Source organism: Phodopus roborovskii, unplaced genomic scaffold (genome assembly GCF_943737965.1).
Source record: "Phodopus roborovskii unplaced genomic scaffold, PHOROB, whole genome shotgun sequence".
Lineage (NCBI taxonomy): Eukaryota > Metazoa > Chordata > Mammalia > Rodentia > Cricetidae > Phodopus > Phodopus roborovskii.
Genome location: NW_026126525.1, coordinates 39,441,539 through 39,467,620, shown reverse-complemented (window position 1 = coordinate 39,467,620; position 26,082 = coordinate 39,441,539). Strand labels below are relative to the sequence as shown.

General features: G+C 38.9%; 1 protein-coding gene across 1 annotated transcript in view; it reads left to right on the top strand.

Annotated features, from left to right (window-relative positions):
• The window catches only part of Nbn (nibrin), a 33,987-nt gene extending 21,521 nt beyond the window's left edge, over window positions 1–12,466 (top strand). Inside the window, exons 10-16 of the mRNA XM_051198608.1 lie at window positions 360–632; window positions 2,032–2,470; window positions 4,706–4,777; window positions 6,238–6,390; window positions 8,481–8,594; window positions 11,380–11,429; window positions 12,299–12,466. Coding sequence (XP_051054565.1) covers window positions 360–632; window positions 2,032–2,470; window positions 4,706–4,777; window positions 6,238–6,390; window positions 8,481–8,594; window positions 11,380–11,429; window positions 12,299–12,326 — 1,129 coding nt within the window. The 3' untranslated portion in view covers window positions 12,327–12,466. The remainder of the gene's footprint in view (window positions 1–359; window positions 633–2,031; window positions 2,471–4,705; window positions 4,778–6,237; window positions 6,391–8,480; window positions 8,595–11,379; window positions 11,430–12,298) is intronic.
• Window positions 12,467–26,082: the final 13,616 nt, after the last annotated feature.

Here is a 26,082-nt window from a genome sequence, read left to right as displayed (position 1 = left end):
ATACTGGAATAATAGTTTTCCTGATTTTCTATATTTTATTACAACAGTTTTACAAGAAAATAACTTTAAAATGTTTAAATAAAATAAGTATATAGGCCTACCACCTTGATTAGTCTGGAGCAGGATACTAGGTTCAGGCTGTAAGTACTTGGCAGTTATTTCTAGGAGAATGTGCCTGAAGGTGTTTGCTACCAGGAGGGGAGACTTAGGACCTTAGATAGCAGGTGTGTTCCTTTCCTGGATCATTAATTAAACTATTATCTAATCTTCTAAAGCTGTATTTATCAGAAAATTTAGAGAACTTTGTTTTTAAATAAGAATCGCTGCTAATTGTTTGCCTTTCCTTTCTTATCCTATAGTATGTCTTTTAGTGAAAGACCAAAAGAAGTGAAGATGTCTGGAGTGGAACAAAGCATTAGGAAGCCTTCACAGGAAACTTATAGTGTGAAGGGGGCCCCCCAATCCAGCGCCAAGACTAATAATGTGGTGTCACATACCCTGGTTAGGGAGAAGAGCTCAAACTATCAGCTTTCCCCAGTGAAATTCCCTGCTGCTAATAGAAGTAAAGATTGCACTTCGCAGCAGCAGCAGAACTCCATCAAAAACTACTTCCAGCCATGCACCAAAAAGAGGTATGTTGCCGGGTGGTGGTGGCGCATGCCTTTAATCCCAGCACTCAGGAGGCAGAGGCAGGTGGATCTATGTGAGGCCAGCCTGATCTACTGAGTGATGAGTTCTAGGACAGCCTCCAAAGCTACTGAGAAACTCTGTTAAAAAAATAAAAAGAGAGAGAGATGTTGTCAGTAATTCTTCAACTGTACCTCTGAAGAAAATATTCAGATAGATAATTGTAGAGTAGTATTTTTTTTAGCTGTTCTGTTGAAATAGAAATAGTGTCTGTGGAAAGCCTGTATTTCTCACTTTAAAAATTATATTTTCTCTCTCGTGTGTTTGTGTGTGTGGTGTGTGTGTGTGTGTGTGTGTGTGAGAGAGAGAGAGAGAGAGAGAGAGAGAGAGAGAGAACTCTTTTAGGGTCAGAAGACAACATGTTGGAATGAGTTCTCTGCACCATGTGGGTCCCTTGAATTACTACAAACTGTCAAAATTAGTGGCCTTTATCAGCTGAGCCATTTCACCAGCCGGGTGATTTTATTTCTGAGCTCATTCAGTCTCTGTTTTGTACTAATCTCATTCACTAGGCTCATTATACAGACTGTACTTCATTTTTCTTTATCTCCTACTTTAGCCTTTGTTTTGTGTGCTGGCTATTTAAGAAAGCTTAGCCAAACCTAAGTTCCAGAATCATCTTTTTCATTTTTGTTTATAATAACCTGTCTTGCAAGGTAAAAAGAATAATTTACTCTGTTGTAATCTTTATTTTCTTCCCCTCTGCCTGTTCAGATGTCTCTCTCTCTCTCTCTCTCTGTCTTAGCATACATTTGCAGCCAGCTCTGTACTTAAATCTTTGGCAACCTAGAAAGCAGAGAACCAAGTGTGAGTCCTGGACTGTTGTAAAAGTGTGTAAACAAAGTATTTAGTGCTTCCTGAGTAAGTGACATGCTGTTGTATAGAGTACTGTTAGTGATATTGCACATAGTATTTACAGTATTCAGTTGGTGCTATACTCTAGATTTAGCCTATTTGGCTTAATTTTTTGACACCAGCTCTCATTAACCCATCAGGTTACTGTCCCAGATATAATTTTAATTGTCCATGAATTTCCTGCACTGCTAAATAAGCTATTGCCTTCTGCCAATGGGTCCCATGTAGTCTTATATATTTATCTTTTCCTTTACCTTAATTTATCAGCTGATTCTACATTAACAGAAACAACAGGGCACTCCATATGTTTTAGCCATAGACCCCATCAGTCCTGTCAACACTGTAGAAAGATTATGAAGTACACACCATTCTAAAGGTTTGATTTCCAGTGACACTGTTGATAGTCAGAAGCAGGTTGTGAATGAGTAGTAAATACTGAGAAATTAAACAAAATTCCTCTCTCTGGTTTGTTTTCTTTTGAAACCTAAGGGAAAGGGATGAAGAAAATCCAGCAATGTCCTCATCCAAATCATCAAGAATGGAACTGTCTTGTTCTCTTCTAGAACAAACACAGCCTACTATACCCTCAGTGTGGAAAAGCAAGGAGCATCCATCTCAGAGTGAGCCTGTGGATGAGGAAACAGACAGGTTATTTGTGGGTGATAGAGACATAAAACCAAATGGGAAGAGTCCTGCCAGTAAATCACTTTCCATGGAAAATCTTAGACCAAAAAAAAGAACAATTGATTTGGCCATGGAAGAGGAAGTACTGGAAGAGTTACCCAAGAGTGCAGAACCAGAGCTGGCAGTTCAAGTGAAAGTTGAAAAGCAAGAGACGGATGTCAGCATCAGAAAAAAGCCAAGAATAGATGTTGGAAGGAGTACTCACCTTAGTGGTGACATGGTACCAGAAAGCAACAAAATAACTGTAAGTAATGGTTTATTTTATGAGACAAGATCTCAGGTACCCCAGGCTGATCTCAGATTTTAATGTATAGCCAAGGATGACCTTAAACTCCTGCCTTTATGTCCTAAATGCTGGGACTACAGTCCAGATTTTGTTTGTTTTATTTTTCAAGATCGTTTCTCTAGCTTTGGAGATTGTCCTGGAACTCACTCTGTAGACCAGGCTGGCCTTGTACTCACAGAGGTCTGCCATCCTCTGCCTCCCAAGTGCTGGAATTAAAAGCATGCACCATCACTGCCCTGCCGACAGTCCAGATTTTATATAGCTTTGCTTCTTTTCCTTAAATTCTGTTCCAAATTGATCCATTGCTCACCATGAACACAGACCTACAGAAAAGTGGCTGTAGTTTCAGTCACAGACATCTTTGCTCTTTGCCTTTACTTCATAGTCCTCAGTGCCTACTTTTGTTATACATTTGTTCAGAGTTTCTGTCACTCATGTCTTTAGAATTCATATAGGAAAAGACAAGAATTGTGCACTATGTACCCATTGACACCACTAAAATAGTGTTTTGTACAGCAGCAAAGGCCTGTCATTTAATACTTAAGAGTTGTGTGATAATGATATCAGACAATACATTTTACTGTGGTATATGATTTTATAGCAGTTACTGTTCTAAAACTTGTGACAAACTGATATAAGCAAGGGTGCAGTGAAACCACTGGCTTGACCACTCCACAGGTGGGGAAAGATCCTTGTTTTAGGTATGAGCAAGAGAATAACCAAAGGCACTTGTAGGGAGTCCAAAGCAGCTATGGCTACCTCTCTGAAGCTGAGAGGAGCCTAGCAAACAGGAATCTCTGTTTGAAACAGAGAAAAATTGGGGAGAGGGAAGCCTGTAAACTGGAGTAGCCTGGGAGTTTAGAGTGGAAGCGGAGATGTGAAAAGCCAGGATACTAGTGTGGACACTTTGATACACATAACAGGAACAAATAAGTAGGGACCAGAGGAGCATGGAGGTTAGCATGGCACATTGATGTGAAACCAGATGCTCTATTTGCCCAACTGCAGTAGGACAAGATATGATAAGTGGCTCCTCTTGGCAAAAAGAAATCTGTTTCACAGGAATGTTGCCTGTGAATATTATAGTCCGGCTGGAGCTGAGCCTAGATTTTCATCTTAAGATACTGCTGCTTTGTTTGGGGTGGAGGGTAGCATTGGTTCTGCTTGGACCTAACAGTGGCATTATAAATGAAAAAAAAAAAAAAAAAAAAAAAAAGATAAAAAATACAATGTAGGAGTTAAGAGAGAGTGGACAACAGTTAGGATCTGTTTAATAGACCACTATATTCTAGTACTAACTTGTTCATTCCAAAGAACTTTCTGATTTCATTGTACAGTATTAAGAATATTTTATTTTTCTAGGAGGCAGAGGCAGATCTCTGTGAGTTTGAGGCCAGACTGGTCTACAGAGTGAGTTCCTAGCCAGCCAAGGCTGTACAATAAGACCCTGACTCAAACAAACAAACCCCTTTTATTGTAAGGTAATTGCTGATTGTCTTTATATGAAAGAAGTAGTATAGAGAGGATCCATGTGCCCTTCAGTTGTTTTCCTAATTACTTGAACAGCTTGATACAATATAGCATCACAAATAAGAGTACTGCAGCTAACCAACCAACCCTACTCAGTATGAGATTATTGTTCATTTGATTTTCTTAAACTGTTTTGAGAATTTATCTTTGTAAATGTGTACAATAAAGGATTGTGGAGCAACAGTTTACTGATATTCTACCATCCCAGCCAAAAATAGTATCTTCTTTATTAAAAAAAAAAAAAAATTTTTTTTTTTTTTTTTTTTTGCAATATAGATCAACTATTAATGTACTTTTCTGGCTATGATTTTATAACTTTATGTTGTATTCACATTTTGTCAAATATTCTCTATATATAACATATACTTTCAGGGGCACAGAATGGTTGTTTTTAAGGGGTTTTCTTGTTTTGATTTTTTTTTTTTAAAAAAAAATTTATTTTATGTGCATTGGTGTGAAGGTGTCAGATCCCTAGAACTGGAGTTACAGATAGTTGTGAGCTGCCATGTGGAAGCTGGAAATTGAACCCTGGTCCTCTGGAAAAGCAGCCAGTGCTCTTCACCCCTCAGCCATGTCTCCAGCCCTTGCTTTTAATGTTTTTATAAAGATTATTTGTCACTCCTTAAACAATGTTTTGTTTTGTTTTTTTAATTTTATTTTAAGCAAGAAGATGAAACAGAAAAGAGAGTTGAACTCAAGAGAGAATTACTGTGGTCGACAAAAGATGAAACAGCTGTAAGGAAATTCTTATTCTTACAAATGTTTGACTTAAAAGGATTATCACCATACAGATTTTTGTCAGGTTACACTCTTATTAAGTATTTCCTTATATAATTGTGATCCATTCATGATTTTGCCTCTTCTGGAAAGAGATTGTTATATCCATGAGGTAGTCAAGAGCATTGAAAACCTTAGGTTTAACTCTTCTCTCTGTACTGTATGGGTATGCAGTCTCAATCAAATCATCTTTTTTTAAGGAGTTTTAAAATCATTCTTTAAAAGAGTCATTTGTTTATACAATGACTGAAGCTTTTCTACCAGGGTTGTTGTTTATAGTAAATATGGTAATGGATATGTGATACCTGCAAATTCCAAAAGAATCAGACCAGATTTACTTAAGGTTCTGATTACATTCCATTATTATTAGATGAGCCTTTTGGGGTGGCTTTTTCTTTTAGTTCTTTCTGACTGCACTTACCTTACATATACATTATATAGTTCATCAATTAAAAAAAATTAATAGCTGGGTGTGGCCTTTGCCTTTAATCCTAACACTAGTAAAACAGAGGTGGACTCTGAATTCTAAGCAAGCCTGGTCTATATAGCAAGTTTCAGGTTAATCAGGATTCTGTAGTAAGACCATTTCTCAATACAAGAGAAAAGAACTAGGTTGTGTCTTGATTTGTAAGTATTATCTTGGATTATATTATAAGTAAAATGAATTGCAGATCCAGGCTGTGAATTTTAAGTCATTATAGTCATGACTATTAATAGGAACTATTACTGTGAATACATTTTTGCCAGTGAGAAATCAGTTTAATTCTATAACATAACTTATGTTTCAAGATTCAAGGAACTCTTGAAGTATGTCCATGCTTATTTCTGCTCATGGTAGTGTTTCACCTTAAAAAGTTGGAAATGTGCATCACAATTCTATATTCTGTAACTACATTTGTAAAAATGTCTTGTAATATGAAACCGCAGATGTTAACAGTGCAAAACTGCACTTATTACCAATGTAATAGTAATAAATGACATAAGCAAAGAATCTCATTGAACAGGTTATTAATAACCATATGTATTCATTCAGAAATGGTTTCTAGATGTCATAAAAATATAAATATTGTAGGTGGAAACTTGTAGAATAGAATATTTAATAATCCTGATGCACAGTGTTAATGGGAAGGAAGCAGATAGAAGGAAGCTTGCTGTGACGTACTACCCAAGCCACTAGATTAAAAAAAAAAAAAATACATATGAATTTTAGCCTTCTTTTCTAGGTGGACATGCTATGGCTGGTTTTAGTGCTATAGCTCTCCTAAGCAATTTTCTGGTTTTGATCCCAAATACAAAGTTCAGATACCAGGAGCAATTCTCAGTTTTCTTTTGGGTATTCGGACTTTTCCTGTAGATCTCTAAATGACAAGTTATTTCCCTTTTCTTTTCCTTATGTAACCATTTAATCCCCATTTAAGAACAGTGATGAACTTCAAGACAGCAGTGAGCTGCTTCCAAGAAAAGTGCTACTAACTGAATTTAGATCATTGGTTGTCAGTAGCTACAATTCCAGAAATCTGTGCGTACTAAATGATTGTGGTCAAATGAAGAATTTCAAGAAATTCAAGAAGGTAAGTTGTCTTCACAGACTGTCTCAAAAGGGCAATGTTCAGATTGTTGTCAAAAACACAACACTAGCACTAAATACAAATAAAAATATTTGATATTTGGGTTTCTTTTTACACTTTAAATTAATTTACTGTTATGTTATGTTGATGTTAGAGGACAAACATACAGGAGTCAGTTCTTTCCACGATGTAGGTAAGTTTTGGGGTATAAACTCTGATTGTCAGGCTTGATGGCAAGTGCCTTTCCCTACAAACCATCTCACCAGCCTCTAAAAGCAGTATTTTGAAAACTTATGATGTTTCTTCTGTTTCAAACAGTTAAAAAAAATTATGAAAAAACAACCCAAGCTATTTGTAAATATAGAGCACTTTAAAAATTTATTTAAAGATTACTTTGTTCTGAGCTTGCCATTTCCCCAAAGTTAGAATCAATTAGGCTTTATCTCTAACAACAGGATCTTCCTGGTTCTTCAACTCAGAAAGTTAAAAAGATAAGGGAGTTGTTTAAAGTTAATTTTTCAAATTTAGTAGTGAAATTATAGCATTTTTATTGTTGGTAGAATATATGTGGAACTGTGTATTCTATTAATGTCAGCCTGATATATGTATACTGTATTTACGTCATTCCCCTTCCCTTTACCCCTCCAACTCCTCCCATTTCTCCCCACTGCTTTTCAAATTCATGGCCTCCTTTTCTTTGGTTATTATTGTTTCACACACACAAATTAATATGTCGTTACAACCTACTAAGTCCATTTAGTGGCACTCCTACTAGGTACTAAATATTAGTTTTCAAACAGGATTGATTCTTCCAACTCCTCTGTCCAAAGTGCATGATATCTTCAGCAGTAGAGACTTAACCTCAGCTTTTAGGAAGCAACCAAGGGCAATGGCAGTAGTCTATATTATTTTGGGAGTTGCTTGGACTCCTCTGACCAATCATAAAGAGATTTCTCATGCCAGGCACTGGATTTTTTGTTAAAGTTAATGGCTCTTGGGGAGAACATTTTCACTAATAAGTATAGCTTCACTTTTTAAAAAAATAAACACACACACACACACACACACATATTCATCTGTCTCTGTTGTAAGTTAGTTCTCCCTGAGTAAACATCTATTCAGCTTATCTGTTTTTCCCGATCCTTATTACTCCAGGATATCTGGTGTCAGAAGTGGGATGTCCCCACCCTTAATGGGCTTGGTCTGTGCAACAGGTTCAGACAGAGTGAATATCTCACTACACACACACACATACACACAATACCTGGAACTTCTAACCCTCCTGTCTCCACCTCTGGAGTATTGGAATTGTAGGTATTCACCACCATGTCCAGTGCTGGGATCAGACTCAGGATTTCACCTATACTAGGCAGACACTGCCAGTTCAGCTGTGGCTCCAGTGCTGTTGTTTTGTTTTAGAACACTTTCCTGCTTTTTATTTACTTATTTATTTTGCGTGTAAAGATATCCATATGCCACAGAACATAAGTCTGGAAGTCAGAGGACAAAATGTTGGAGTTGTGTGCCTCTTCTAACACTATGAGTCATGGGTATTGAACTCATGTTTCCAGGCTTGGTGGCAAGCACCTTTACCCCCAGGCCAGTTCTATTTTTGTCTTTTGAGATGAGTCTTCCGTGAAGTATGAGCCAGCCTAGAATTCACTATGTACCCAGGCTTGTTTTGAGTTCAATATCTTCTGTCTTGGCCTCTCAAGTGCTGGAATTGTTGGTTAAACTTTGAAAATCTTAGAATAACATACAGTGCTTTAAACTATAGTTTGTTTTCCATGAGTTGCTTTGATTGCTAGAAAACAAACTAAAGCGATTTTTAAATAAAGCCTACAAGTTAAAAACTGTTGTTTTTGTGTTTGTGTAAGCCCTAGTTGTATGTCTAAATCTAGATATAGTAATAGCTAGAAAAGAAAAGGTGAAAATAGATGGGTCTGCCAAAGTTTTCTGTGTCTCATTTCTACTAATAGAATATATGCACCTTTGATATTTATGCATGACTTAAACTTTCATTTTAGGTCTTTTAAAAAGTATTTGTTTCCCGTTTATTAATATACCTAACCTTACTACTTACTATTTACTAGGTCATGTTTCCTGGAGCAGGAAGGCTTCCACACATCATAGGAGGATCAGATCTAATAGCTCATCAAGCTCGAAAGAATACAGAGTTAGAAGAGTGGTTGAAACATGAAATGGAGGTTAGTAAGAAAAGGTCAAGCCTCACCTTTTGAATTGCACTTTAGCCCTTGTTTTCTCTTTTTAGGATGGATGGTGTATATGCGTGTCTAAGTATATGTGTGGGTGTGTGTTTATTATTACCTACTTTTTTGTATTTACTTACTTTTGAGGAAGGGTTTCATACTGAACCTGGAGTGCTGGCTGGTGAGCTGTCAATCTTCCCATGTCTGCCCCCTACTGCAGAGGTTATTTGTGTGTGCCTAGCTTTTATGTGGGTTCTAGGCCTCTAAACTCAGGCTGTCATGTTTGCACAGCATGCCCTTTATCCACAGAACTCTCTCCCATTTCCCAACGAAATTCTTATAAGCAAACTTCAGTGCCTTTAGTTCATTCATTTAGAGAAGTTATTCCATTACAGAACATTACAATTAACCTGTATTTTCCATACTTAAGAGAATTACAGCTTGAAAAGCAAGTGGGATCTAAATAGAGTAATCGTAAATCCTATTGTAAAGGGCAAAGAAATACTGAAACCACAAAAATGTAAGTAAGGAAGCATGGCACTGAGAAGGCTGGCTGTCAGGGCACCTGGAAGTGCTTCCATGTAGACCCGGGTGGGAGCGAGTGCCCTTTCAGTCTGGGAGCTGCCTCCCAGCAGTTCTGATCTTTCTCGCTGTTTTCCAGTACACCTAACATTTTCCTGTTTCCCCTATAGTTTCTTCTGCAACACCAGTAAAATTTTATCAACTTTAACTTTGTTTGACTATAATTTCAGTAATTTCTTTATACTATCATAAAGTTTACTGTTTCTGTCTTCAACACTAATTGTTTACATCCATCCATGGAGTTTTAATTTGGACTTGGATCCTTTCATTGCTGAAGTGCTACAGTATCCTCCTGTTTCTATTTTCCTCCCTCTTTGTAGTTCCTCTCAAGCCCCTTTCTCAGCTCTAAATCTGGACACAGACCAGTCCTCTAGAGAGTCACATAGCACAGCTGTTAAAATCCAGGATTCCCAGCCAGGTGGTAGTGGAATATGCCTGTAATCCCAGCACTCGGTTCAGGAGGCAGAGGTAGGCAGATCTCTGTGAGCTTGAGGACAGCCTGGTCTACAGAACAAGTTCCAGGACAGCCAGGAACTGTTACACAGAGAAACCCTGTCTTGAAAAAAAAAAAAAAAATAGTACCCTTTGTCCTGAAGCTTTAAGATTTTTTTTTTAGAAAAATGATATAAGCAGCTTTTTTAAAAACAATTATTATATGCGTGTTTTGTATCTTCTTTTTTATATTTGACTACTGTAGTAGAAAATGTCAAAAGATGTGATTTCATTTTGATGTTTCACAATATGCATAAAAAATTCACTGTTCTGTATTTTACTACTATTATTATTACATTTTCTTTAGTTTGCTTGTATGTGTATATGTATGTGCACTTGTGTTCTCACACACATGTGGCATGCTACAGTGCTCAAGTGTAGGTCAGAGGATAAGTTGCAGGAAAATGTACTTATCTTCTTCCATGTGGCCCAAGAGTCATGCATAGGATAAATACATAAATAATTATAAGAGCCAGAGGTTGGTGCATGTTGTAGAAGTTGTGTAGCAGCTGGTTTGAGGTGATTTGTTGCAGCTGTTCTATTTAAATAAAGGTCCAGAGTCATTGTCAATGAAGTAAAGACTGTCTTCCTCATTGTGAAGTAGGCACTGAGGATATACTGAATAAACTGACCTTGAAAGTCACTAGCTGTGGGGAAAGAGGAATGGGGGCTTCTATCTGGGTAGAGGGAGAAATACAAATAAAAGCAGAAGGAATGGAGGAAATTCTATTTGTGACTCTGTTTTGATTAACAAAACAAGCACACAGTATCCACAAAGAGGCAAGAGATGATTGGGGAAGCAAGATTTAAGGTTTGCATATTCTAAGGGTCAGACTCAAGAGCTGTTTTGTCTTTGGATGATAGAAGTCATGGAGTGGTAATGAACGGCATGTGATAGGATCACACTGAACCTGAGAAAGGAGCTTTTGTTCCTAACTCTATATGGTGCTTTAGGAGCTTGGTGTGAGGTCTGTTGAAAATGATTGTAGCCAAAAACTTCTCTGTCCTTATTTAGAAGTAAGAGAAAGGAAGATCTTTTGCCTGTAATGCTGCTGAGTTTGAAGACAACGTGGTTATTGCATTTTTCAAGCTCACGTTTACTGGAATGAGGCAATGACTATGACTCAGAACAAGTTAGACAGAATAGAGTTAACATATGACTGGTGTCTCTTAAATCCACAATTCAAAACTTACTTTGTGGTGTGTGTGTTCATGTGCATTCATGTGCACACACTTCCATACTATTGCATGTGTACAGAGGCCAGAGGACAGCTTGGTGTCTGTTCTCTCCCTCTATCATGTGGATCCTAGGTATTGAACTCAGGTCATCAAGCTTGTTGGCATACACCCTCTCTCATTGGGCCATCATGCTGTTCCTAAATCCCTAGTTTTAATGAAGCCCATGTACCATCATCATTCTTAACACCAGAGCACTGAACTTCCTGCCAGAAAGAATGTTTACAATCTCATTGACCTAGCAGTGTTACGTAGGTTGTCTTTGAAATTGAGTAGACAGATGTTTCATTACAACACTTTAGCAGTAATCTTAACATGAAGTTAAAATATCGGGGTCAGCTGAGTAGGAGAGATTACAGGAGAAAAAAACCTCCAAGTGACATGTTGGATACAGAAATCTGGAGGGTGGCTGTATAATCAATAGAACAGGCACTTCACTGAGCAAATGATTCACTTCTGTTTACTCTGACAGGTACAAAGACAGCAAGCAAAAGAAGATAGTCTTGCTGATGATCTGTTTAGGTAAGATTTGACTTTGCTGTCAATACTGTTGAGAAATGTCCATTTAATTCAGTTATATTCATGACAATCAAATAGTTGTTTCTTCTGTTCTTAGAAGACAGACCTAATCTCTTCACATAAAGAAGTTTTTAACTCGTGTATTTTTATTACTTTTAGCACATATTGGTTGAATTTCTGGGCTATAGAGTTAAGGTTGATTAAATTTTATCATAAGATGTTTAAATTGTGCATGGTGTCATCCAGGCAAAGGAAGGTTCCTAAAGTATTTAGATTATCAATATATGTGAGGTTTTTCTTATAATAGAATTAAGTGAACAGATTTTGAAACAGAAAAATAAGGATCCAGACTATTTGTTGAGTTTTAATTTGACAAGCGGATGAAAATGAAAGGTTGGTTTTGTTTTGTTTTGTTTTATTTGCTTTGTGGCAGATTTTAGGGGAGTTGTTAGCAGTGATCATCATTTAATATATTTTGAACATTTCTGAAAAACTAATAAACATTGTAAATCTCTCAAATAGTAGTAAACTCCTGTATCAGGTAGACACTGACAAAGACAGAATAATATTTTCTCAATTTTTTCTTCTTTTTTTTTTTTTTTTTTTTTTTTTTTTTTACATTTACTCCTTGTGTATATGCTATTGTTTTAATGTAGTGCTTCATATGATTATTGTTAATGATGATGTTTTTACCATGTATTCATTTAAACAACACCAAGGGATAAACAGAAACAAAACTGTTTATCATCCAACTTTAAGGACAACATTGATAATCTTGTGTGCTTGCTAAAGTAAAGCCCTTTAATGGGATCCCTTAGTGAAATGTCATGTCCTTTAACCCTTTTTTTTTTTTTTTTTTTTTTTTTTTGCAGATATAATCCTAATGTAAAAAGAAGATAATTGAACTTTGTAAAGGAAGCTATAGAAACACATTTCTTAGCAAACATTTATTTCAGGCCAACTGGGATATATGAATGTAATACATAGAAATAATAAATGCTTTAAGGCTTCAACTTATTAAATAAAGTGAATAAACTCCATTCCTTTTGTGTGGTAATATTGCCTCTGGGGACTTTATTAATAAATTAAAAATTTATTAAAATATTTCATTTTAAATGTGTTTCTTACTTATTAGTAATTACAACAGTCATAGTGCCCAAGATTCTGAAACTGAATTAAGGGTAAAAACCAGAGTGCCTTTCTACTAGCTACTTGGTTTACTTGGTGGGGATATATCTATATCTATCTATATATGGTACTTACTTCCTTTGAATTATTCTTATTCAAATTCCTGTGCATAATATTTTTTAGGAATTACTTGTTTTCACTTTAGATTAGAAAATAGACATATCATTGTAACTTTTTCTTTTCCATTATTCTATTAGCTTCCCTAAACTAATGTGACTAAAATAAAATGACTTTAGTGGTGAAACATCTCTCAAATCATAGTACAAGAGATTGAGGTCGTATGCCAGCTTCACACTGTGGTTATATCTCACCAAAGAGAGATGGACCTGTTTTGGGTGGTTTTACTGAGCACATTGACTTTGTCTCAGCTTCTTAAGATTCAAGTATGCCTCACATTGCCCTACATATGGAACTGGGGTGGGGGAATGGGAGGGGAGGGTGGTCAAGGTGCATGTGAGGGAGCAGAGAGGGTAAAAAGGAGGGAGAGAGGGGGGAACTGAGATTGACATGTAAAATAATAAATTAAAAGAATTAAAAAGAAGATTCAAGTAAAGTTTAGGTAGTTAGAGTGTAATGTTGAGGTAGTTAGGTTGTCTTTTGTCTAAAACAGAAAATGATAACAGGAAATGAAATTTTTTTCCAAATATTTTAGTACAGACAAGTGGATATCAACTCTGATTGTATATTGTACATTATATTCTAGAAAGTATAAGTGTTGTATTATAAGTTGAAACCTTTCTGGTCCATGGAAATTTTGCCTTCCTATCACTAACAATATTACCTTTTTTAGTTAGAATATGATATAGGAGTAGTTAAGGCGTGTGTGTGTGTGTGTGTGTGTGTGTGTGTGTGTGTGTGTGTGTGTGTGTGTGTAGGGGGGTTTCTTCAGGTTTCTATTGCTCTGAAGAGACGCCATGACCACAGCAATTCTTTTTTTTCCCCTTTTTTTTTTTTAATTTTATATAACAAAGTCAATTAAATAAAAACAAACATTTATACACAACATTTGGGAATTTGGGCGTTGTTCTTTCCAAACTACTTCCTGCGACCACAACAATTCTTATAAAGGAAAACATTTAATTGTGTGGCTTACATTTTCATAGATTTAGTCAATTATCATCATGGTGGGACGTGGCAGCGCGCAGGCAGACATGGTGCTAGAGAAGTAGCTGAGTGTCCTACATCTTGCAGGCAACAGGAATTGGACTGAGACACTGGTTGGTATCTTGAACATCTATGATAACTCAAAGCCTTCCTCCACAGTGACACACTTCCTCCAACAATACCCAACCTACTCCAATAGACCATACCTCCTAATAGTGCTATACCTTTTAGGAGCCATTTTCTTTCAAACCACCACACACACACACACACACACACACACACACATATACTTGCTAGATCTTTTTGGAATATTGTGTGTGTCTCCTTTACAATTACATTTAAGCTACTTTCTACCTTTGACCAGACTTCAGAATATACTCATTTTATATAGATAAGTTATAAATATCATGGGCTTTTATTTTATTCTCATCCTGTATTATACTTTCTAATTCTTTGTTTATGAAATAGTAAGCATATATCTAAAGCATTGTTCTTCCTCAATGAAATAAAGGAACAGGCACGAAAGGTCTAGTCTCAAGATTCGGGGCTTTTATTACATTTATGTGCTGGGGGCGTGGCCCAGTAATAGAGAACATTTGCTGTGGTGGAGAGAACTCAAGGATTCGTGCATGGTAGCAAGCACTCTTAGCAACTGAGCTACATCCCCAATCCAAATTTACATTTTTATAAAGTCACATTTGCCTATTTTCTTTGAATGTTTTCTATTGCACACATTGTTTAACTCCAAGACTAAATGGTAGTCCATAAAGTTACATTTTACTATTTCCATAAATAAATTGGAAATCCCTCAATTTTTGAGTATGGTATAAAGTATATGTCAGGGGTAGTTTTCCCTGGTATGAATATCAAACAGTTTATTGGAAGAAGTGTTTTTTTTCTGCATTGAATCATCTCGGAAACTTTATAAAACATCAGTTAGGATTATTTACATTTACCCATTCTTTCATCAAACTACTCTTTCTTGTAAGCCTTAAATCCTCATACTCCTGTTTTAAGTGCATGCACACAAGTTCACGGGTGTGTGGAGGCTTGAAGTTGATGTTGAAAGGCCTATTCCATCTTATCCACTGAGGTGGAGTCTCTAATCCACAGCTCACAGATAAGGCTAGCCATCTTGTTTTAGGGACTCCCATCTCTGCCTTCTGGGGCCCTGAACTCCAGTCCTCAATTTGTGAGGCAAGTGCTTGGATCTCTGAGCTATCTCCCCAGTCCCTGAAACCCAACACTTCAGTCCTCCTAGCAAGCGAGGAATCTGTTAGAATTTTAACTGGAATTATACTAGAAATCAGTTGTAAGAACTGGTATCTTAAGGTCAGGCAGTGATGGCACATGCCTTTAATCCCAGTGCTCGGGATGCGGAGGCAGGTGGGTATCTGTGAGTTTGAAGCCAGCCTGATCTACATAATGAGTTCTAGGACGGCTAGGGCTATTACACAAGAGAAACCCTGTCTCAAAAACACACACACAAAGAAACTGATACCTTTTTTTTTTTTTTTTTTTCTTTCTCTTTTTTTCCTTGAAACAGGGTTTCTCTATAGCCATGACTGTCCTGGAACTACTTTTGTAGATCAGACTGGCTCTTGCCTCCCAAGTGCTAGGACTACAGGTGTGTGCCACCACACCCAGCTAAGAACTGCTATCTTTAAAAGATCAAATCTGTATATCTACTCAATTAGAGCTCCCATTTCTTTCAACACTTCTGTACTTCTATTGTGAGATTTGCATGTTTTAGTATGTGGACACCGTAAAAGGTCTTTCAAAAAGTTTATCGTAAGAGTTTGTCCTGGGTTGGTGGGAAGAACCTAAAGGCCTGCTCCAACAGAGACGAACTCTCACACACTGCCTGGGGTAGTTTGCTCTGGGTGGGTGGAAAGAAGCTAAGGGCCCATCCAGGGCCAAATCAGTCACCATTATGGTGAACAAATGTTATGGAGAGGTATGGGAGGGAGAAAGAGCAAAGAAGTTCAAGCCTTGTGCAGAGAGGTGGATCTGTAGAGGTAAAGGTGGTACCATCCCAGGGCTACTGCTGAAGCCCCTGTCTGGGTTCATGGTCCTGCCACAGCCCCAGTCTGTGTTGATATGTAAGGCACCTGTTGCCATCAAGGATTGGGTGTGTATCTGGGATCTAAGTCCCCACCCGGGGTCATGTTGATGTCTGAGGGCCACCCAACAGCTGGAGTGACATCTATCTGAGTGGCCTGTGCTGTCACTAGGGTGATGGTAGCATCCAGACCGTGGCTGCTGCTGGGGACCATATCTGAGTCCATGATCCTGCCACAGGAGGGGTCTGTGTTGACATCCATGACCTGTATCACCACCACCAAAGGCCACACAGATATCGGGGCTCTGACCCACCAACTCTGGCTATGCTGGTGACTGAAGGACATGCTGCTGCCAGGCCTAAGTGAACTGCCTTGACACCCATGGCCAGGGTGTCAACCAGGCCTGAATGGCCCATGTCTGGGTCCATGGACTTACTACAGCCAATAGGTTAGTGACTCCTGTGACCACCAAGGCTGTGCAGATGCCCCAGATAATGGGTGGACTCCAGAAGCCATATTAGTCCCCATGTCATGCTGCCAATGCACTTCCCCTCCCCCACTCTGGGGCCATGGTAATAGTATCTGGGCCCAGGCTGTAGCCTGGGTCGATGTCTGGGTCAGTGGTCCTACTGTAAGGTCTGTGTTAATATCCATGGCTCCTGGTACCATTGAAGGCTGTGTGGATACATCAGGTCTGGGCTGTCACCTTGGGCCATGTTGTTGTCTGAGGGCCACCTTGCAGCCAGAGTGATGCCAATCTAAGAGGCCTATGTAGTGACCCAAGCCCCTGTGATATCTGGCCTGGGGAGGGTGCTCAGGACTTTGTCTGGGTCTGTGGTCCTATCACAGCCAAGATCTTTGTTAATGTCTGTGGTCAGCATTCTCACCAAAGTCCACTCTGATGCCTGGCTTCCGGGTCGCTTCCTGTGACCATGTTGGAATATGCTGCTGCCAAGGGCCATGTCTGTATTCATGGCCTTATACTCCAGCCATGGTCTGTGCTGAGGTCTGTGATTCCTGTTGCCATCAGGAGATGTTCAACTGCTGACCACGTCTGGGTCCATGGTCCTGTGTTGATGTCCACTGCCCATGTTACCTCAGTGGTCCATGTGAACCATATGTTGAACCATAGTGGTATCTTGCTGACCTGGCTCCCCCCACCCCTGTCCCCTTACTGACCCAGGGAGTACTACCATATCCCCCACCTTTCCATCCCTCACAGGAGAGCTGACCCCTTATTTGATGAAACTGACACTGGAGGGCTGGCCTGTCCCTAATGGGAGCATAGCCTCCCACACTTGGGAGGCCCCGCCCCTCACCAGCTGTATGAGAGAGCAGGCCCCATGCCTTGCCAGAGGGGAGTGGTCCCAGCAGCCCAGTCAGACCAACTCAATAGCCAGCCAGGTACACCCCAACAACTACCTTATCTATGGCCTGCTGAAGTGCATGAAGGGACTGGTCCTGCAAACCACATGACTAAGGCAACAGTGGGATGTCCAGGGAGTTTCCCTGGGGGTCCAGTATTGGTATGCTTGAGACCAGAATCCTTGAAGCTGAGCAACAACACTTTCCATAGTAACATTTGCAAGGAAAGCTGTTTGGGTAAACTGTGCTCATGCACAGTAGTTCCCAATGCCATCATGATGAAAGAAGAGGCAAAGACGGAGTAGCAAAGTATTTTGTTTGTTTTTGTTGATTTATTTTTTTTTAACTGAAATTGATATTATTTGTATTTTTATTTTTGAATTTTAATGAATTTTAAATTATTTTTTCTGCTTTATCTTTATCTTATGTTTGTTATTTCCTGTTTAATTTTGCTTTGTGGGGGACACTACAAGGGTGAGGGGTAGACACAGAGGGGGAAATAGGTGGCATGGGGTACATGAATGAAGTCTCCAAAGAATCAATAAAAAAGTCATCTTACAATGACTTATTGCCTTTATATGGAAATTTTTTGTATAATGAATGTGGAACCCTGTAAGTAGCTAAATTCACCTTAATCTAGTATTTGTTATAGAATATTTCAGACTTTTAAGTACATGGCATTTATAAATTGTTTGCTTTTTTCCAATTTTGCTTTTTCTCTCACTTTATTACATTGACTGACCATTAAAACAGTGTTGAATGCTCTGCCTCATCATAACTATTCAGACGAGCCATCTCTTGTAACAGTTCTGGCCATGTCTCTTTCAGGGACTGTATCTGTTCTTCTACACCTTCCTAAGTTCTTTATTTCTGTTCTGTAGTGGTATCTTTTCCACTCTCACTACCAGAGCTCCGTTCCTCTTTCCTTCATCTGGCTAGGGCCATGTCAAGTCTATTAAAAGATTCTGAAGGCCATTTGACTTACTGCCTATTACTTCATTGATTATTGATTTCCATTATTCCCTTCTTTATTCTCAGGGGTTATTTTGGTCTAGCCCCATATTTAAAACCATGTGTTTTGTGTGTGTGTGTGTGTGTGTGTGTGTGTGTGTGTGTGTGTTTTAAATATGTATTTTATGTGTATAGGTGTTTTGCTTTCATGTATGTCTATGCAGCATGTACATACAGAATCCAGGAGAAGGCATCAGTTCCCCTGGAAAAGGAGCTACAGACAACTAACTGTGAGCTGCCATGTGGGTGCTGGGAATCGAACCAGGGTCTTAACCACTGAGCCATCTCTTCAGTCCTTAAAACCTGTTTTAATGTTAGTACCTGAAACCACTTCAGTCTGCACTCCTTTAACTATGACAGCTTTGTTCCAGTATTCAGTTTTTGCTCTGCTTTTCAGCCCTTTAGAATTCATTTTATCTCTTGCCAGGCATTGGTGGTGCACACCTTTAATCCCAGCACTCGGGAGACAGAGGCAGGTGGATCTTTGTGAGTTCAAGGCCAGGCTCCAAAACAATACAAAGAAAACCTGTCTCAACCACCCCCCACACACACACACAAAAATTATTTTATCTCCTGAGTTGGTTTTGTAGCTTTATCATTTTTTATCATTTTTAGTTGCTGTAAAAATATACAATAGTCCACTATTAATTAGTAACAACATATACTTATACTGTATATATTTTATAAAGTATATTACCACCTGTCTTCCTATTATTTGTATTTTAACTCATTTACTTCTATCTTAAACATTGAATTTTTAGGTTTTGGTTTTAAATATGTGCCTCTCAACAACCAGATTTTAAATACTTGTAGAGAACCTTTACCACTCTATTATGCTTTCATTTGTGTAAACACATCTCATTAGGTTCATGCTCCTTCAATGTAAAGTTTAAATTCGGTCTGAGTTTATATTTCAGTCTGAGTCTCTCCTATTTGACAAATGAGTTACCAAAACTTTCTTTTTTAAAAATGAATTTAGAAAGTTCCATCACTTCCTACTGACCCATTGTGGTGGTTTGATGAGATTCTTCCCACCCCATGCAAGTTGTGGATATTTGAATTCTTGGTCCCCAGTTGGTGGCTGTTTGGGTGAATTAGAAAGTGTGGCTCTTAGGCATATACCCAAAGGATTCACATCCATGCAACAAAGACATCTGTTCAACTATGTTCATAGCAGCACTATTTGTAATAGCAAGAACCTGGAAGCAACCTAGATGCCCCTCAATTGAAGAATGGTTAATGAAGATGTGGCACATCTACACAATGGAATACTACTCTGCAGAAAAAAATAATGGTATCTTGAAATTCGCAGGCAAGTGGATGGCACTTGAAGAAACCATCCTGAATGAGGTAACCCAGTCACAAAAAGAGGAACACAGTATGTACTCACTCATATATATGGATTTTAGACCTAGAGCAAAGGATCACCAGCCTATAATTCACACCACCAGATGAACTAGGATACAAGGTGTATTCTAAGAGATTCATATAAAGTCCCTCACAGAACTGGGAAGGGACAAGTCCCCCAGAGCTCAGGTGAAGTGGGGAGGGGCAGCGAATGGAGAGAGAAGTAGGAGAAAATGAGGGGGAGGAAAGGAAAACATGTGCGACCAGGAAGATTGAGCCTGGTTAGGAATTGAAGCTAGGAAAGAGAGAGAGACAGAGACAGAGACAGAGAGAGAGAACACAAAAGAGGGAGCCAATATTGGTTTGAAGATAAAATTAAACACACAGAAAAGTCTAGAGAACTACAAGACTGCTCCCAACTAACAATTTGAGCTTCCGTGGAAAGACTATCATAAATGCCCTTCCCGGAGAGTGAGATCAACAGCTAACTTCTCCATGGAGCCCACAACTAATGCCTGTTGAAAACAGGATCAAACACCCATACATAAACACTGAGTCAAACTAGAATCCAGATGCAGATGGAGAGGACAAGACCATGCGGTAGAAGTACATACAGACAGCTTACCTGAACAATGAGGAGCTAAGGGCCACTAGACTGATAGCTGGGAAGCCAGCATGGGACTGACTCAGGCCCCCATGAATATGGGTCTCAGCCAGAAGGACTGAGCAGTCTAAGTGACTTCAGACAGTGGAGCCAGGATGTATCCCTGGTGCACAAAAGGGCTTTGCAAACATATCCCCCATGGAGGGATAACTGCCTTAACCTAGAGATAGGAGAGAAGCCCTAGTCCCTACTTCACATGACCTGTCAGATCTACATGACCCCAACTGGATGGCATTCCCCTACATATGGAATTGTGATGGGGGGATGGGAGGGGAGGGTGGTTAGAGTGCATGTGAGAGGGCAGAGAGGGTAAAAGGGAGGGAAGGAGGGAGGGAGGGAGGGAGAGGGAACTGGGATCGACATGTAAAATAATAAATTGGAAAAAAAAAAAAACAAAAAAAAACAAAATGCTTTGACTCCAAAATTTAAGTTGAAGGACAAGTTACTGGGGAAAAGGATTTCTATTTTTGTTTCCACAGAAAATGAAAAGATGTGGATTTCTTCCAGACTAATGTGGTTTGATCAAGCCAGACCGCCTGAAACAGAGTACAAGCTGATCCTACATTCAAAACAGCTGGACAAAGCAGCCTGACAGACTACAGCCAGGATTTCTGCATCTTCTTAGAATACCCCATGACAGCGCCCCTTACTAGCAGGAAGTAGTTTGGAAAGAACGACGCCCAAATTCCCAAATATTGTGTATAAATGTTTGTTTTCATTTAATTGGACTTTGTTATATAAAATAATAAAATAAAAAAAAAAGTGTGGCTCTGTAGTATGACTGATGTTCCAAAAGTTTGCATCACTTAGCTCTCTCTGCCAGTGCTTCCTGTCTGTGGATCAAGATGTGCACCTTCAGCTATTGCTACAGTTCATCTGCCACTGCCACGTTCCCCACCATGATAGTGATGGACTCATTGCTCTGGACTGTAACCCCTAAATTCTTGCTTGTGTAACTTGCCTTGGTCATGATGTTTTAGCACAGAATAGTAATATAACTAAGACATCCATATTTTAAAATCTTTTTCATAATACTAATGTTTGTATGTTTATTCACAGAAAAGTACTCCCTGATGGGGGATGTCCTTCTGTAAGCTGTGAATATGTTCCTCTTACTGGTTGATGAATAAAGCTGTTTTGGCCAATGGACAGGCAAGATGTGGCCAGGCAGGAAGTATGAGACTAGTAGAAATGGTTTAATAATTAAGAGAGAGCTAGCCAATAAGAAGCCTGAGCCATCAGCTAGTTTATAATTAATATTAAGCTTCAGAGTGGTTATTTAGTAAGCAGCTGTGTGGACTGGTGGATGGGAGAGAAACCAATCCAGTGAGACTCAGAAATTTTCATTCCACATGTGGCACCCAAATGTTTGGCAAAAATTTCCACTTAAAACCTGACAAAACTTTAAAAAGGGATTCTAAACACAAAAGAACAGAATCAAGAATGGCTTCTTGGTAGCAACATTTTCTCAGGTGAGTTCTGTTTGCTAGAGGTAAGCAGAGGCACGTCTCCTTTAAGAGAGGCTTCTAAGAGATTCATATAAAGTCCCTCACAGAACTGGGAAGGGACAAGTCCCCCAGACCTCAGGTAAAGTGGGGGAGGACAGCTAATGGAGAGAGAAGTAGGAGAAAATGAGGGGGAGGAGAGGAAGGCATGTGCGACCAGGAGGATTGAGCCTGGTTAGGAATGGAAAATAGGAAAGAGAGAAAGAGAGAGAGAGACAGAGACAGAGAGAGAAAACATAAAAGAGGGAGCCAATATTGGTTTGAAGATAAAGTTGAACACAAAGAAAGGTCAAGGGAACTACAAGACTGCTCCCAACTAACAATCTCAGCTCCCATGGAAAGACTATCATAAATGCCCTTCCCGGAGAGTGAGATCAACAATTAACTTCTCCATGGAGTCCTCAACTAATGCCTGTTGAAAATAGGAGCAAACACCCATACATAAACACTGAGTCGAACTAGAACCCAGAAGCACATGGAGAGGACAAGACCATGTGGTAGAAGTACATAAAGACAGCTTACCTGAACAAGGAGGAGCTAAGGGCCACTAGACTGATAGCTGGGAAGCCAACAGGGGACTGACTCGGACCCCCCTGAATATGGGTCTCAGCCAGAAGGCCTGAGCAGTCTAAGAGACCTCAGACAGTGGAGCCAGGATGTATCCCTGGTGCACAAAAGGGCTTTGCAAACATATCCCCCATGGAGGGATAACTGCCTTATTCTAGTGATAGGAGAGAAGCCCTAGTCCCTACTTCACAGGACTTGTCAGATCTACATGACCCCAACTGGATGGCATTCCCCTACATATGGTATTGTGGTGGGGGGATGGGAGGGGAGGGTGTTTAGAGTGCATGTGAGAGGGCAGAGAGGGCAAAAGGGAGGGAAGGAGGGAGGGAGGACTAGAGGGGAGGGAGGGAGGGAGGGAGAGGGAACTGGGATCGACATGTAAAATAATAAATTAAAAAAAAAAAAAAAAAAACGCTTTGACTCCAAAATTTAAGTTGAAGAACAAGTTACTGGGGAAAAGGATTTCTATTTTTGTTTCCACAGAAAATGAAAAGATGTGGATTTCTTCCAGACTAATGTGGTTTGATCACGCCAGACCGCCTGAAACAGAGTACAAGCTGATCCTACATTCCAAACAGCTGGACAAAACAGCCCTACAGACTACAGCTAGGATATCTGAATCTTCTTCGAATCCCCCAAGACAGCGCCCCTTACCAGCAGGAAGTAGTTTGGAAAGAACGACGCCCAAATTCCCAAATATTGTGTATAAATGTTTGTTTTCATTTAATTGGACTTTGTTATATAAAATTAAATAAAAAAATAACAAAAAAGAGAGAGGCTTCCTAACTCAGTGTTAGCAGCAAAATTCACAAGGCACAATTAAATGGGGCTTATGAGCAGCCCCATGCTCTTGGTGGTGTCATGGGCCTAGAAACTCCACAGTTTTAGCAATAAACAGGGCTCCCTCCAGCACCTGGGCCATGAAGCTAGACTCTCAGGAAGAAAGCCAAGTAATGGAGTCGAGTCAGTACCACTTTAATCCTAGCCATGCTGTTTAACAGATTAAAGACTCAGATGATCAGAAAAAGATATACAGGAAAGACTTAGTCAGATTAAGAAAAACCTCTAAAGGCTTTACAGTGTGTCAAACTATATATATATATGTGTGTGTGTGTGTGTGTGTGTGTGTGTGTGTGTGTGTGTGTATGTATGTATGTATGTATTATATATGTGTATTATATATACATACATATATATAGTTTATGTATGTATACATACATACATAGGCTTGGGAGAAAAAAGAAAAAGCATAAAGTCCTTAAAAAAGAAATAGAGCAGCTGGGTATGGTGTCACAGGCATTTAATCCCAGCACTTGGAAGGCAGAGGCAGGCAGATCTCTGTGATTTCAAAGCCAGCCTGGTCTACAGAGTGAGTTCCTGGACAGCCAAAGATACACAGAGAAAGCTTGCCTCAAAAATAAAATAAAATGAAAAATATAGAGAATTAAAAAAAAGAAAAGCCACACAAAGATGGAAAATACATAGTCTGGATGTTATTGTATTGTCTTTGAATTGATTGTTTGCTGAAGGAGCAACAGCTGCTAAAAGACATTTCATTATAAATGTTGCACCATTCAACCTATATATTTTGAAAATGCCTTGACTTCAAATTTTAAGTCTAAGGAAATGTTACTTTGCAAAAGATTCTGCTTTTGTTTCCACAGAAGATGAAAAGCTGCCGACTCCTCCCAGACTAATGTGGTTTGATCAAGACCCCTTGAAGCAGTGTTCCAGGTGATCCAACACCCAAAAACAGCTGAGCTGATGTAACCCCACAGACTACAGCCAGGATTTGGCCAGGTTTCTGGGTTTTCTCAGGATCCCCATGGTATTGACAGCACCCACAAATAGCAGGAAGCAGTTTAGAGAGAGTAATGCCCAAATTCTCAAATATTGTTTATAAATGTTTGTTTTCATTTAAACAAGACTTGCTCTAAATGTTTAATGGTGACAGTCATTCTCTTTCTAATGAAAAAAAATTAGGATGGATATTATATATAAAAGAATACTTTGCATTAGCATGGATTTTAGTTTATTCATACAAATTTAAGGTCAATTTTGTTATATGTATATTCTCCTCTTATTTAGATATTGTGTTCATTAAGCTCATTTTAAAGTGTACAGATTATAATCATCTATAATAGTCAAAACTTACATTAGTTTTTCTAGATATACAGAATTATATTTTAGATGGATAGGTATTCTTCAAAACCTTTCAAAGACCTACAGAATATGGCATTTAAAATGGTTTGTTAACTTATGACTTTTCATGACAATGAATCACATCTCCTGGAAACACCAATTATGTCAGAGAGGAAGATGGTTGATGGGGGATATCTTTCTGTATATGTTTCTCTTATTGGTTGATGAATAAGACACTGACTGGTCAGTAGAGGCAGAAAGATAGGCGTGACTAGGAGACAAGAATGCTGGGAAGAGAGGAGAGAGGGCTCAAAGCGATGCCATGTAGAGACCAGGAAGATAGGATGCACCAGACATTCTGTTAAGATAAGGCCATGTAGACATACATAGATTAGTAGTTACAGGTTAATAATTAAGACAGAGCCAGCCAATAAGAAACCCTGGCCATCAGCCAACAGTTTTATAATTAATATAGCATCTGTGAGTTTATTTGGGGGAAAAGTGGCTATGGAACCAGGTAGGACAGAAACCTTCATCTTCAGATGGGCATCTAAGAAGCCCATTATGGAGTTTGCCTTAAACATGGCAGAGATATAGCTATTTGGACAAGCAAGGTACAAAGAAAAGTGACTTCTGAACTTGCCAAAGGACAGGATGGTCTTTCAAAGTATGCCAGACACTTCGGCATATAAGCTTAAGAGGGATGCCCCACCATCATAGGGGAACTTTGGGTGACTGTACAGGCAGTGAGATGTCTCTATCAATTCTAGAGTTTATGTGTTATCCTTCTATGGTCTTTGATGGAGTTGAAGAAAGCTATGGTTTTCCTTAGTTATGATAAAAGTTACACATAAAACTTTAGACTAATAAAGATGGGATAATTTTATTTCAATTTTTCCAAATGTTAGTAGACTAAATATTGTTAACTGTAAGTCTTGCTTGATAACTGTTTCATTATATATAACTTTACTATATTAAAATTAAAACCTTCCTTTTTAGACAAAAAAAGATGAGCATGTCCTTCTGTATCCTGTTAATGTGTTTCTTGTATTGGTTGATGAATAAAGCTGTTTTGGCCAATGGACAGGCAAGCTTTAGCCAGGTGGGAAGTCCAAACAGGGATAGAGAAAGGTAGTTGACAAAGGGAGATGCCATGTAGCTTCAGAGGAAGCAAGAAAAGCAAGAACCTGGGCATTCTCTGGAAAGCCAAGACCACCTAGAGATACATAGATTATAGAAATGGGTTAATAATTAAGAGAGAGCTAGCCAATAAGAAGCCTGAGCCATTGGCCAAGCAGTTTATAATTAATATAAGGATCCTGTACTGTTAAGAGTACAGGAAGATAGCATGTCAGAGTTAATGCTTGAATGTGATACTCCATACAGGACAGCTAGTACTGAAGGAGTGTGGGAAGCTGGACTTTTAGTTGGGCAGAGTTCATACAACAGGTTTATTTAAGGACTTGCTGAGTTTCTCTGGTATTTTATTCTTAAAATGTGTAAGTTTACACACACACTCACACACACACACACACACACACACACACACACACACACACTTGCTATTGGTTCAGTTTAAAACAGTCTCTAGAGATAGAAGGAAATGCCAACAGGTCTTATTTTTTCCCTCAGAAATTACATTTATAATACTGTCATTTTCAATTTGTAAGAGTCATTAAAGAAAAACATCCAATCCAATG